This window comes from Bemisia tabaci, chromosome 9 (genome assembly GCF_918797505.1).
Source record: "Bemisia tabaci chromosome 9, PGI_BMITA_v3".
NCBI classification, from domain to species: Eukaryota; Metazoa; Arthropoda; class Insecta; order Hemiptera; family Aleyrodidae; genus Bemisia; species Bemisia tabaci.
This window is the reverse complement of record NC_092801.1, coordinates 2,658,416-2,672,871: the sequence shown is the minus strand read 5'-3', so window position 1 is coordinate 2,672,871 and position 14,456 is coordinate 2,658,416. Positions and strand designations below refer to the sequence as shown.

The window sequence follows — 14,456 nt, the reverse complement described above, 5'->3', positions numbered from 1 at the left end:
GATCCGGAGCAAAATAAACGTTATAAAGTAAAGCGAGAGGATTTTTGCTCTCGTCTTTTTCTCTCGCCACTAGCACCCGGGACCTGGGCTAGTGTCCATTATTTCAAGCTCGTGAGCAACCACCCCCATCCAGTCTCGTCGTGCCATCTACATCTCCATCTCTCTTCGAAACGGACGCATACCAATGATTTTCCTTTTCTTGGCACTGCCCCGCGCGACCGCAAATACGCCAACGTGGGGTTTTTAAAACCGGTTTCCACAAGAGTCCTTTTTAGTCCAGGCGCCTGGTAAGTCTACCTGGAATTTTGGGTACACAGCGATTTTTTGGGCTTACTTTATGTTTTTTGAGTTGCTGAATCCGAATCTGAAGTTTCCTACCGCGTATCTGGTGAGCAATTTCCGCCATTTTGAAAAAATGGTCTAAAAAGGCCTTTTTTTACGGTTTTTTTGACATAGCAGCTAGGCATGAGAAAAAGTCCCGGATTTTGTTAATGTTTTGAATAGCTGACATAATTTGGAAGAAAATTGTATATGAATATGCTAGGTTTGCTCAAAAATTGAGGAGCCTCGGATCTCGGAACTTTGGAACGCTTCGAAACTTGGCTGACCGCGGCGAGCCGGATCGCGCGTTGACGGGTGCGCCGCGAAAACGTGAATGGGCGCGATGTTCACGATGCTGTATCTTCCTCAATTTTTAAGAAAACCTAGCATATGTATACACCATTTTCTTCCAAATTATGTCAACTATTCGAAACATTAACTAAATCCGAGACTTTTTCTCATGCGTAGCCGCTATATCAAAAAAACCGCAAAAAAAGGCCTTTTTAGGCTACTTTTTCAAAACGGCAGAAAATGCTCACCAAATTTGCGGTAGGAAACTTCAGATTCGGATTTAGCGACCCAAAAAACATAAAGTAAGCCAAAAAAATTGCTGTGTACCAGAAATTCCAGGTAGCCTCATTTTTAGCTACCAGGCGCCTGGACTACTTACACTGAAAGTTAAGACAATGTGAATCCATTTCTGATTGGTTCCCGTACTCCAGGCCTCCACAGCGTCACAAACGGGAATAAAGATCACATTTTCACCAATTGCAAAGATTCTAATCTGGAATGGACCAAGGAATTACGGGTTCGACAAGGAACAAACGGAATGAGAGAAGGAATGGAGAAAGGAATTTGAGAATGGGCCGATCAAAGATTACGAAATTCTTTCAATTTGTGTAATCTTTATTCCCGTTTGTGCCTCCATGAGGGGTGAGGGGTTGTCATAACTATCAGTGTAAAGGGACTCTAGTTTACACGACTCTGCGCAGTGCTGCCATTTTATTTTATCAAAAATTTTGGGGTTTCCGAAATTAATTCTGATGTTTCAAAAGTTCCCGGAAAAAATTCCAAAATACGCCCGATTTTAGTTCGTCAAATTTGATAGAGGAAAAATAATCGAATTTGTTCAAATGATTTGTCCAACGGACAAAGAAACCCGAAATTCCGAGAAAAGTCCAAAACCAGCTGGATGTTACGAAAATTCTAAAGATTCCGAGAAATCCATTGGCGTGGTGTGCTTTGCGATTTATCGATTGATACGCCACTCAAACCTATGAAAATAGATCGATTGTTAGGGTGTTCGCAGCGAACACCTTAGTAATCGATTCTTTACCATAGCTTCAAATGGCAAGATATCGATAATCGATCATTCACGCCACGCCACTGGAGAAATCGCAAAAGTTTCGGCATTAATCCCGGGAGATGGTATCATTGACTCTGTGCAAATGTATTTGCAGATATATTTGCAAATGTTTTGTGCAAATTTGGACCACATTTTGCAGTAAGGGGTCACTATTTCTGGCTTATTTTAGAAACAGCATATATGCCATTGGTTTACCCGCGCAGAAAGGTGCGTTTATCGAAGAGCCAGAGGTAGTTCCCTATTGCAAAATGCAATCCATTTCGTTTCCCGGCACCCAGTTCCTTCGGGTTTCTCCTCTCTTTGCCGCCCGACACTATTACACGAGACGATAAATAAAAGCGAAAATGAAAAAGTGGAAAGCTCGTCCTACGCGCGAACAACCTAAAGCTTGTCCCCGGCTCATCTTTCAACTTTATGGTCTCCCTTTTTGGGCGGCCACTCCAGGATTCGAAATTTCACGGGGAACTATATCATCGTCCGATGAAAATGTTGATATTTCGCATTGGAGGAAGGGACTCGGGTTCCCAAGGCTGCATTTGGACGTATTTCTGCCAAACGGAACTATGTGCATAATGACGTGAGCCCTGTTATGCACGAATTCTAATGGGTCTCAGGGCTCATGTCTCAATGCACATAGTTCTGTTTGGCAGAAATACGTTCATTTTCAGGAAATATATTTTTATCCAGTCCGGTCTGGGACGGAGATCTCATCTCGCGTAGCGGGGTCTTTCGATTCGACCACTTATTCATGCGAAGGGTCCAGTGTAGGAACTTGTCAAGTGACATGTCTGGAAAAATCGAGGTATGACCGTTTTTCGTCAGCCTGATGGTGCTCCAGATGCTAAAAATACCAAGTCAAAAACGAGATTGATAAGTTTCTTGTGCACTCCATGTTTGCCATTTTATGGCGCAGAGACTTTAAGTACGGGACATGTCTGGAAAAATCGAGGTATAACCGTTTTCGACAGCCGAATGGTGCTCCAGATGCTAAAAATACCAAGTCAAAAACGAGATTGGTAAGTTTCTTGTGCACTCCATTTTTGCCATTTTATGGCGCAGAGACTTTACTGAAAAAAAAAAAAAAATACTTAAGATATTATTTTGACTTGAAGCGTTTTTTTTAAAATTATACTTAACGATAGCAAAAGAACTTTTCTTTAACTAAAGAAAGTGACTTCAAGTTTAATCCGCTCGGATTTAACTCCAAAAAACCAAATTTTGTCGACACTGGTTAAAAAAACCTCTTGGTTCAAGAGTGCAGTTTCTTGTCGCCGTATTTAAGAGTCTGGACTCTTGTTTCAATGCCATATCCGCTTGAATCAATGCAAAATTCGCTTGAAACAAGAGTTCAAGACTCTTAAATCCGGCGACAAGAAACTGCACTCTTAAGTCAACGCAATGCGGCATTGGTCCAAGAGGTTTTTTTTTTTTTACCAGTGGACAAGAAACGACACTTAAAGTCAAAACAATATCTCAAGAAATTTCTTTTTCAGTGTTCATTTTTACGAGTAACCACACGGCTTCCAAAACATTTTGTCTGCGAGCCCCTCTATCCGCGGTCAAAATATTTTCGATCAGCCCTCTCGTGTTATTCTCGCCCAATCCTATGCGTTAAAGCACCAGTATGAGGATCAACTCCTCCCCATGTCCGCTCAAGAAAAGTCGCTAGGTCCCCACCCCCGCGGCAATTTAAAGTTTATTCCCTGTACAAACGAAACTGCCCGGGAAGCACTCCGAATAAATGAAGTTCCATCAGCGACGTTGCCAGATTATCCCCAAATCAACACAAAAGCAGAAGATCCGCCGGGGGCGGCGCAGGTAATTTCGGCAATTACACCCATCAGGATGAAAGCCCGGCCAACGATAAAACGGCCCGAAAGTTCCTCGGAGCCGGCACCTGGATCGATTAATCGATATCGAACGAATCGATTATTATAATCGCTGAGACAGGGATATATCGATTAGCGATTCGATACAATCGAGAGGGGGAGATTCCGCCCGTGACGCAGGGATGACGCAGGGATCAATTTAACGGCGGGGGTGTTTGTCCCGCCATAACTGCTAATGGCTAATTTATCGAATGGATGACTCGTAGAAGATGTTAAATCCACGTTGAGCGCCCCCTATTCATTTTTATTTCGCTTTATGTCGGCGTCAAATCGCTCTTTATGACCCGCCCCTCCGTCGCGAAACCGCGCATCGTGAGCGGGATTCACGGTTGAGATACGCGGTTTCTCGGTAGTTGCGCTCGAGGACATTGAAGACCTTGGGAGGCTCCTCGGCTGAACCCCACAACCCGAATGGGAATCCTATGGAGATATGGGGTTTTATATGTTTCTCGGGAAGATTGAGGGGCGCTCTGAAATCAAGATACACCGGAGCCGGCGTTGTCGGATTTTCGGAAATGTCTGTACTTTATCCCGTTCGCAGCTACGCAAGGATGATCCATGAAAAATTACCGTCTTTTCAGGGTTTGATGCTTTGGGTCCAAATAGGTCTCTCCTTCAGGATGTAACTTTTTCCCCTGTGACGCTTCATGAAATTAACGGCCTTTTAAATCTTCAAAAAATGTATGCATTGCAACGACTGTCGATTTAATAACTTGAAAATTTGTTTGGGATGTAATTTTGAGCTTATTACCACCTCAATTAAAGAAATAACTCAATGACGTGGAAGTTGTCGAACTCTTAAAGGACGGAAATCTGCTTTAGAGTTTTCAAGACCCAAATTCCCACAAAATAGAAGCCTCCAATTTTATTTGAGGACAAAATAACGGCTTCCAGAAAACGGCTTTCACTGGGAGACGTGCTCATGCACAGTGCACTGATTAAAATATTTGTGCTCTTGTGTTACTTTTGGTTCATAAAGGAAGTGAACCGGAGACCAACACGAATTTTTTGTTGATTTCGGTACAGTTTGCGGTGAATTTAGTGCAGGAAACAATGGAGAGACTGGGTCAGTGCATTTCTTCGATTGCGACGACCACTCTTTTTTCATTAAATTTACTCAAGAAAGCTACCTGGCATTTTCTGTTCAAATTGTCAACCGAAGGATAGGGTAATTTTGTGTTTTACTTCCCGTATCAACCTAACTTTTGTGTTGAAATTTGTCTTTGTGGAAGCATTTTTTACTCTACTTTGCCAAATAATAATCAGATCTTGATTCGGGGCCCGTGAACTTTCGGCGAGTCTTATTTTTACCCGAAAAATACCCTAAAATGGTGCCCTTAACAATGAATCACCCTGTATTCCGGTCGAATTTCAGGCGGGCGACGGTGGTGGCGCCTTGAACGGTCGGAGTTTCGACCGGGGTCGCTTTTTTCCCTTTTTTCGCGGCCATAATCACGCAACTCGTAAAGATTAAGTGGAAGTTCCGTGGACAAGATAAGAACTTCGCCGCGCGCGCGAAGGAGGTGGGTCCCGGCGCACAATGGAACAAGTCGATGGGGAAATCGAACATAACGTCATAACTTTAAAGACTTATTGCTCCGTCAATGGAGATATTGCATGTGTGAGGAATTTGCGATTTGACCATTGATTCTTATGTAAAAGTTCGCGAGAAACACGGTAGTACCACTGGTTTTCTCTGAAATCAACTCCCAAGCTCAAAAAAGCTCTCAAGTTGAGGCCAAAATGGAGGGGATATCCCACGCTATCCTGAGAGTCCACGTCTTCATCAAGACCAACTCTCCATGCAAAGATAGGGAGCAAATACATTAGCAGGGTTGCCGTGTTTTCAGTTTTAGAGTCCCCAAATAAAGTGGCAGCCCTGTCAATGCTTTTGCTCCCTATCTTTGCATGGAGAGTTTGTCTTGATGTAGAGGTGGACTTTCAGGGTAGGGTGGGATGTCCCCTCCATTTTGGCCTCAACTTGAGAGCCTTTTTTGAGCTTGGAAGTTGATTTCAGAGAAAACCAGAGACACCATCGTGTTTCTCACGAACTTTTACACAAGAATCAATGGTCAAATCGCAAATTCCTCACACATGCAACATCTCCATACACAACGACGAGGTTTTGAAAGCGTTCCATTGGTTTTCTCGTAAAATTCTCTTCAAAACGCGCCCCTTAAATTTTAAAATATGACGTATGAGGGGCTTTGAGGACAAGGCGCACAAGTGCAGTTTTTGGAAACATTGAGATATTGATGATTCAAGTGAAACTAGTCTTAACGCATGTTCTGTGAAAAATTCGCTTTTATTCTCCAATTTTCAAGCATCAAAAAGTCAGTTTGAACTTTCTTTCCGCCATAAATTACTCCATAAATGGATTACATTTTGCAAAAAGGAAACAAGAGAATTCCAATGTTGCTAGGATTGTGCAACTTACATTCTTTGCTGTAAAATTACTGAAATCCCGCAACAAATTATATTTCCAAAGGTAATTCTGGTCTTGAATTTATAGTTTATTGAGAGTAAAGATAAAATTTGTTTCGATGACCAGTCGCTAGGGGAAAAAAGTTGCACAATCTTAGCGACATTAGAATGCTCTTGGTTCTTTTTTGCAAAATGCAATTCAAATAATCCAATTAAACCATAATCCATAAAAAAATCCATGCATTAATTAAAACAGAAATCCATCCGAAATCCATGCATTTATCCATAATCCATAGAATTTCGAAACTGCAAACACGTTATTCCCGAAGTAGTAAAAACTGCACTTATGCACCTTGTCCGCCAAGTCTCTCATTTTAAATACCAAAATTCGTGGTTTTAGTAAAAAAAATTAATGTCCGACTTTTCCATGGCGTGGCGTGAATTGCGATTTATCGATTGTTATTCCATTTAAACCTATGGAGAAAGATCGATAAACAGGGTGTTCGCAGCAAACACCTCAATAATCGATTCTTTACCATCTGTTTAATGGCATAACAATCGATACATCGCAATTCACGCCACGCCACTGCGGACTTTTCTCGTTGACTGGGTCCACTGTGCGGCCTGGCGAGATGGGCACCGATTTATCCGCCGTTTTATGTGAAATATTCCAGCCAGATAAGATTTTTTTCATGACCCAACTTTCAAATGCCCCGCAACTATTTTATTCCCGGCCCCGCCCGGCCTGAGTGTTTTCCTTTGTGTCGCCGCGGAAGACACCGGGGAGCTCGACTGCCGTGCTAAGGAAGAACGCCGTATGAGCCTTCAGACGTTGCCAAGTTTCCTTCGACAAAAACCGAAATTACCGGGAAATCCGTGAATAGTTTCCCCCAAAATTTTCAGACGATTTTGTGCGCAATTTTGTCTAAAAAATCTGAGAATTTCAATGGAAAATGTGCATGAATGTCATCACAAATACATATTTTACTTGAGAAAATTTGGCAACTCTCGAATGTTCATACGGCGTTCTTCCTCAGCACTTCAGTCGAGATGTATTGCGTCTCCGTTAGGTGATGATGTCGATAGTCGGGTCACGCACCCGGCGCGTTTGCCACATCGCGCTGAGAAATCTGCATTTTTTATATTGAGTCGTATCGGGGATTATGCTGATTTTCAGCACAGTCCGGCAACTGCGCACCCGGGAGATTATGTATCGAGTCGGACCTGAACGATAAATGGATGCCGACTAGAAATCCCCCTAGGAATAAACAATCCGATCGAATTTTTTGGAATCGAGGAGCTATCCGGAAAAAAAGCCTGAAGCGAAAGCCGTCAGAGAAAAATGCATTTGAAATTTCCAAAATTACATCCTTGCCACTGACGGTTTCTTAAATCAGAAATCGGACTCCTATTTTTTATGTTAATCACCGTTAGTGGCAAGGAAGTAATGCTGAAAACTTCAAATGCATTTTTCTCTAACACGATCTTTCGTGATGGGCATTTCCTCAATCCCGCAAATCACTTTCAATACATATAACCATTTGACTGTTAATAAAATATGGAAGTTTGAGCTTTTTCGTGTAATCACAAAGATATCGGCGTTTTATAATTTATTTTTGGTGCCTGGATAGGATTAATTGGAACTTCCTTTAGAATAATTATTCGTTCTGAGCTTATAAATATTGGGTCTTTTTTATCAAATGAACATCTATACAATGGTATAGTAACCTCTCATGCATTTATTATAATCTTTTTTATGACTGTGCCTTCAGTTATTGGTGGGTTTAGCAACTGACTCGTTCCTTTAATAATTGGTGCTCCTGATATAATAATAATCAAACCGAAACAAAAAAGAAATGAATAACTAAACCTAACTGTTTTAGCATATTTTATGCGTAGGAGGGTATCATGTTTTTTTACCCCCAAACACGCCGACCTTTGTTACTTCTTCGGGTAGTAGGGTTTAAATTGGGCGTAAGAAGACATTTAGAGTGAAAAATCAATAAACCAGTTCTTAATTATAGTTTTAAGGAATTATGCTTAACTTGTTTTTCCTAATGTGGCAGAAGGTGCAGTAAATTTAAGATTTATAAAAAAGATGTAAATTCTTATTTAGAAGTAGGAATGTGGAATAATATGAGGTATCAAAATAGTGCTAGTTTTACTATACAACAAACAACATGTTTTTTTAAAAATGATTTTTCGTTTTTAGTCATTTTATTCATTTTAGTATTTGTTGTGTACCTATATAATGTTTTATTTAACATTTGAGTCAGCATTTGTGTCATTTGATTTAATATTGTCCCTTTTTCTCGTCTTAGTATTTAATTTCGGTGCTTTGATCTGTTACAGATTCGGCTGTCTGACCTTCAACTCTTCGGTCAATGGGCCTTGAATGGCAAAATCCCATTGCATCATTCCTGGCCGGTCGAAGCGACAAAGCGACTAGCGACGATCATAGCATCCACCATTTGCCTACTTTTGGCTCGCCTTCATATCATGGGTGCAAAACTCCCCGTTTTTACCAGGTAAGCAACCCTATCTCACCGAACTCTCCGACTCGGAGACTATAGGCAAATTTTCACGAGTGGATTTGGTTCAAGCTTTTTACTTACTACCAATCTCTATTACAACTAAACAAAATTCCCTCCGGGCGATGGTGCGCCTACAATATTTGGACGTATTTCTACCAAACAGAACTATGTGCAGGTGAGAAATATGGGGTGTGCTCGTCGAAGCTGCATAAGAAGCAATGTAAAAGTGGGCGTGATTCCTTTTGAAGAATTGGAAAAGCGGGATATTACATTCTATCAAACAGACCTATGTGTCAACTGAAGGCGGAACTCATGAGCCGCGGGCATGGCAAGAGAGCGTTGTGGACAGGGCTCATGAGTTAAAGTGCCGCGACGACGATGTCCCTGCCGCCGCGCCCCCGCGCCCACCCTCGTTCGTTGCCGCTGACGTCACTGGCGCTTTATTATTCTCATTCGCTCTTACGGCCAGAGAACTAACGAGCACACCCCATATTTCTCACCTCCGAATAGGTTTGTTTGGTAGAAATACGTTCATTTGGTTTTCATGCTGACAGCACTGACGACCACATTGAATATTCTCGACTATATCGCCCTGGATAGACGATCAAATTCCGAACCAATTCCGACCAAAGTAGCATCAAAGTGTCGGGAGTCATCAGTCTCAAACTCTTTAATTTGCTTCATTTTAAAATGAAAACTTGGCAGAAAATGTTTCCTGTGGCAGGAAATGATGAATGGTGGCACTCCGTTCTGATCTTACTTTGAACAAAAAAGTGCGGCCCGTCAAAATTTGATGGTGGATGGTGACCATCAGTCATCAGCATGTCTACTTTGATCGGAATTGGTTCGGAATTTGATCGTCTATCCAGGGCTTAGCGCGGGAGGGGGGTCGAAAAGCGGATGGCTGCAAACGTTGACTAAAATTCATCCAGCAATTGAGTTTAGCTCTTGACTTCACCAGATCGTTTTTCTTCATTGGTTTGCAATTCTGCCAATTTGGTTGAAAAACTCGACCAAATCCACTCGCGAAAATTCGCCTAATACCCACAATTTACGTATATCGTGGCAATAATGGAAGCTTTTTACTTTGGGACTCCAACATTCAACTGTTGCGCTACCTACTCTAGGTGGATGGTTAAAAACGTTTTGAGTATTTCGTTTAGCGAATAAACTAAAGTTCAATAGAATTGTTTGACTCATTACGTCATCCGAAGCTCATAACCCACATACAATGTGAATCGAAAAAAGGTGACGGCTTTTTGGTCCAGAAAGTCTGGAAAGTCGGAAAATTTTGTTTTTTAAGTGGTTCGGAAGTATTGTAAATGCACGGAAATTCTCTATACAGGGCCGGATTACAAAACAGTCGAGTAAATCTGGAATCTGTTGCGCAATGATTTTTAGTGCCGGTATCCTCCCGCTCTAGATCGTGATTGTGAAGCCAGTCGATCCGTAGGCCATCATTGAGCTTCGAATTTCCTGGCTACGTCACTTTTCTCGCGATTTGTGCGTGAATCTCGACGATTTTCGAATTTCGTCACTTAAAAGCACCATACAAGTTTATAAAAAGGTACGGAAAAAGCACTGTAATTCTACTTGATGTTTGCCGGACAGTTTTAGTAGACCCCCTATTTATGCAACACAAGAATCCCGGTACGGTAAGGCAGTTTCAAAAACGCCTTCAATTGTGGCGCGATACCTCACGCATTCCGGAGAGTGCGAATAGTTGCATCGTTGCGCTTTATAGCAATGCAATGGAAAATTAATATTGAAGTAACCTCCACGCTGGCCTTGTCGGGTTTTCTTTGCCGCTATTGCAGTTATGACCGCACAGTTGACGTGTGCTCAAGCTAGGATTGTATTTAGCAAATGGATAATTTTTATATAAGAATTAACAATAAATAAGCGGTAAGAAATATAACTAAGTAATAGGAACTTGAATCAGCAACTTAACAGTATCTGAATTTTTTGGAAAGGTGCTGAAAACGTACTGTAAAAGTACTTAATTCTTAGCAGCCGATTCTGTGCACTATAAAATTCCAAGCGATTGCGTTACTTTGTTCTCCGCCGATAAAATGAAATAAAATGGGATCAGAGATTTTGACACACAGCGAACAAAATACTTCTTCCTTCAGTTTCACGACTTTCACGTCGATATTCCCATCAGAGTCCACGTCAGTAAGTTTACACATACTTTTGGAGTGCGGCAGAAAACGAGCTATCTTTACTTCAAAATAAATACCTAAAATAAATGGTACGGAAAGGCCGTTTCAAAAACGCCTTCAATTATGGCGTGATACCTCCCGCATTCCGGAGAGTACGAATAGTTGTATCCTTGCGCCTGAGCAATGTGACGGAACACTCATATTGAACTAGCCTCCACGCTGGAGGCTAGTTCGGGGTTCCTTTGCCGCTATTGCAGTTTTGACCGCATAGTTTAAGTGTGCCCATGCTAGGATTGTATCTAGCAAATTGATAATTTGTATAGAAGAATTAAAAATAAACAAGCGCTAAGAAATATAATTAAATAATGAGATCTCAAATCAACAATCAACTTGAAGGCACGGAAAAAGTGCTGAATACTTCTGCTTATGAGGTTCTGAATTTTTTGGATAGGTATTGAAAACGTACTGTAAAAGTACTTAATTACCAGCCAGTTTTAGTAGACACCCTGCCTTTCCCGCCTGCCTCTGGTTCCGTTTGGCAGAAATACGTCCAATTTTCCACAAGGAAGTGTTGAATCCTCGAAAGCATACTTTTCCATCCGCCACCGAGAGATTAATGGAGGATCTCTGTTTTTCTCTATTCAGTCGAAACGACTCACTATTTTCTTCAGTAGCTCAGCAGCCTCAGATTTTTGAGCCATTTGCTTTAAAAAGTGTCTCCTCTGTTTGCTCTGGCTGAAGTTTGCAACACGCCTACTGAGCCAGGGCGTCTAGCGACCTGGGAAACCGGGAAATGTCAGGGAATTGCTTTTTGTGTCAAGAAAATCAGGGAAAACGTCAGGGAATCACATTCGGCATGTCAGGGAATTTTATTTTGCAAGCCAATTCTCGTGTTAGGGAAATCAAAACACGTGGATTTTTTTTTTTTTTTTATAATGATGACGAATCAAGTTTTAGAAAAATGAGATCTGTACAGAAATTTCTGCCAGAATTTCCGCTGACGCCTTTTAAATTTTAAAAATAAGGCAAACGTATCTCGTTCAAGTTCAGACACCATATATTTTGCTCCTTTAATCACATTATATCCCTAAAACATAAACAAATTCTTAATTACATCTAATCAGTTGAGCCGTGTCGAAAACTTGGGAATAATTTTTCTTTTTGTCAGGAATATGCCAGGGAATTATTTTTCCGTCTGTGAGGCGAACTTTAAATCTCCCCGCGATGTTTCGTCCGATTTTGTCAGGGCAATCAGTGAAATGGCAGGGAATTTTATTTTTAAAAATTGCTAGACACCTGACACCTTGTTGACGTGAAAGCGCAGATACATTCAAATGACAAACACCACAATGACGCAGCGCTCCGCCTGACAACGTGGATACAGACAACGCGGCGGCGCACAATGGATCGAGTCTATTAGAGAGGTCGGACATGAAATGTTTGACTAAAACTACAAATTTTTATTTTTATTTCGTCACATTTTAAATTTCAAAGGGTGCTTCTAGCAGAAAATTTAACGAGAAAACCAAAGGTACCATTTTTAGAACCTCAAAGTTTGTATGAATGGAGTTATAAGCTTTTAAACTTTCCAAATTCTGTCCGGCCTCTCATATTGACACGATCTACAGTGCGGCGCAGTGAGTGGATCGAGTCAATAGGAGAGGTCGGACAATATTTTTATGACTAAAACTGCAAATTTAGATGTTTATTCCTTGATATTTTAAAGTTGGAGAGGTGCTTTCTGGAGTAAATTTTAAGAGGTAGCCAATGGGACTACTTTTAAGATCTCTACGTTTTGTAATAATGAAGTTACGAGCTTTTAAAGTTTTCAAACTTCGTCCAAATTCTCCAATCGACTTGATCCCGTGTGCGGCGGGGGCTAGGCGAGCCGTGATCGAATCTGTGCTCAATTGAGCGTGGGGCTATCTTGGACTGAGAGCCTGGAATCAGATGATCCGTTTCGGGGAATTATTTTCTATCGGAGCCACTCACTCGGCCAAACCGCTCGTTTGGACTCACTCATTGCGGTCGTATGACTTCATCCCCTCGGCCCGGCGTCGACCCCGCGCTAGACGCTTTCCTAGTACTCGTCGGCGGAATAATTTGCGGCGCGCGCTTCCTCATTAATTTCGGGGGCTCATCCCCTCTTCGACTGTGGGGTTAGCCCCAATTCGGGATTCTTCGAGTGGGGTCCGTGCGGTTGCGTTGTTTCGTAGCGTGGCAGGGTTGCCACAGTCAGGGAATGCCGGGAAATGTCGGGGAAAATAATGAAAATGTCAGGGAAAACCTGAAAATGTCAGGGAAAATGATGAAAATGTCGGAAACTTTTAAAATGTCATGGAAAATGATGAAAATGCCAGGGAACTTTAAAAAATAAGGGAAAATCTGGAAATGTCAGGGAAAATGATGAAAATGTCAGAGAATTTTAAGAAGTCAGCAAAAACCTGAAAATGTCAGGGAAAATGCAGGGTTGCCACAGTTAGGGAATACCGGTAAATGTCAGGGAACGGTAAGAAGTCAGGGAATTTTAAAAAGTCAGGGAATTTTAACAAGCCAGGAAATTTTAACAAGTCAGGTAAAATGACGAAAATGTCAGGGAAAATTTGTTATAATCACCTTCATTTGCTTTCTAGAATGGGTTTGAGGTTTCGATTAACAAATTTTGCCTGAAAAACTATTTTCAATTACGCCTTCTCAACCATCCGTCACATCTTCAATTGTCAGGGAATTTCGCCAAAATGTGTCAGGGAGATCAGGGAAATGTCAGGGAATTTTATCTTCTGAATTCTGTGGCAACCCTGCGCATGCGGTTGCGTCGTTTTGTAGCGTGTCAGGGTTGCCACGGTCAGGGAATACCGGGAAATGTCGGAGGATTTTCCAAAGTTAGGGAAAATGATGGAAATTCAAGGGAAAAATCGTCAAGTCGTCACCTTCGCCAAAGTATCACAAGCGCCAGGCGAGGTTTCAAAATTTCCGCCGCTATTTTATTTTTTCGCAGAAAAATTTTCGGTTGAATCTGTTCGAAAATTTTACTGAATTTTATCGGCAGCACGCAGAAAATTCAGTGAAACTTTCGTACAGCTTCGTTGAATAATTTCTTTGTAAAAAATTAAAATGGCGGCGGAAATGCTGGAATGCCGCATGGCGCTTGTGATACTTTGGTCGGAAGGTGACAAAGTCGCTTTTATTTGCTTTCTCGAGTGAGTCCGACATTTCGAACAACAAATTTTGCCTGTAAACTATTTCCAACTACTACCGAAAAAAATATTCTCCTTAATCGGCTTTTTCTCACCTGTAGTTCGACTCCGCGACCTTTTATTGTATGTGTTTTTAACAATCTGTCATTTGTTCAATTGTCAGGGAATTTTGCCAAAATGTGTCCGGGAATTATATTTTCCAAATTTTGTGGCAACCCTGGCGCGTGCAGGGATTAAAGTTTCCTGAGCACCTGCGGAAAGGCTTCCGGGAAAATTGAGAGAGGAGATGTGGTTATAGCAACTCATTTTTTAAATGAAATGTTACTTTCTTCTTTAGATTTATCTTTTCAAATTGTCATTGGTAAATATTTGGTCCTATTTTCATCCCTAAAATTTTCAAAATGTTACTTCATTTCAAAAACATTTACATTCGTAGAACGTGTCAAGTATTTGTAAAACTTATTCCAAGCGATGACATCGATATTCATTTCAATGAGCCGGGATGTGTTGAAAGAAACTGTACATAAATGAATAAAAGAGGGAAAAGACCAAAGCAATACGTC

The 14,456-nt window shown here is 41.3% G+C and overlaps 1 protein-coding gene across 1 annotated transcript in view; it reads left to right on the top strand.

Moving 5' to 3' along the window:
* Window positions 1-3,331: 3,331 nt before the first annotated feature.
* Window positions 3,332-14,456, top strand: part of LOC109039421 (Transmembrane O-mannosyltransferase targeting cadherins 3) — a 43,326-nt gene continuing 32,201 nt past the window's right edge. Inside the window, exons 1-2 of the mRNA XM_072304382.1 lie at window positions 3,332-3,505; window positions 8,353-8,528. Of these exons, the coding sequence (XP_072160483.1) occupies window positions 3,332-3,505; window positions 8,353-8,528 (350 nt within the window). The remainder of the gene's footprint in view (window positions 3,506-8,352; window positions 8,529-14,456) is intronic.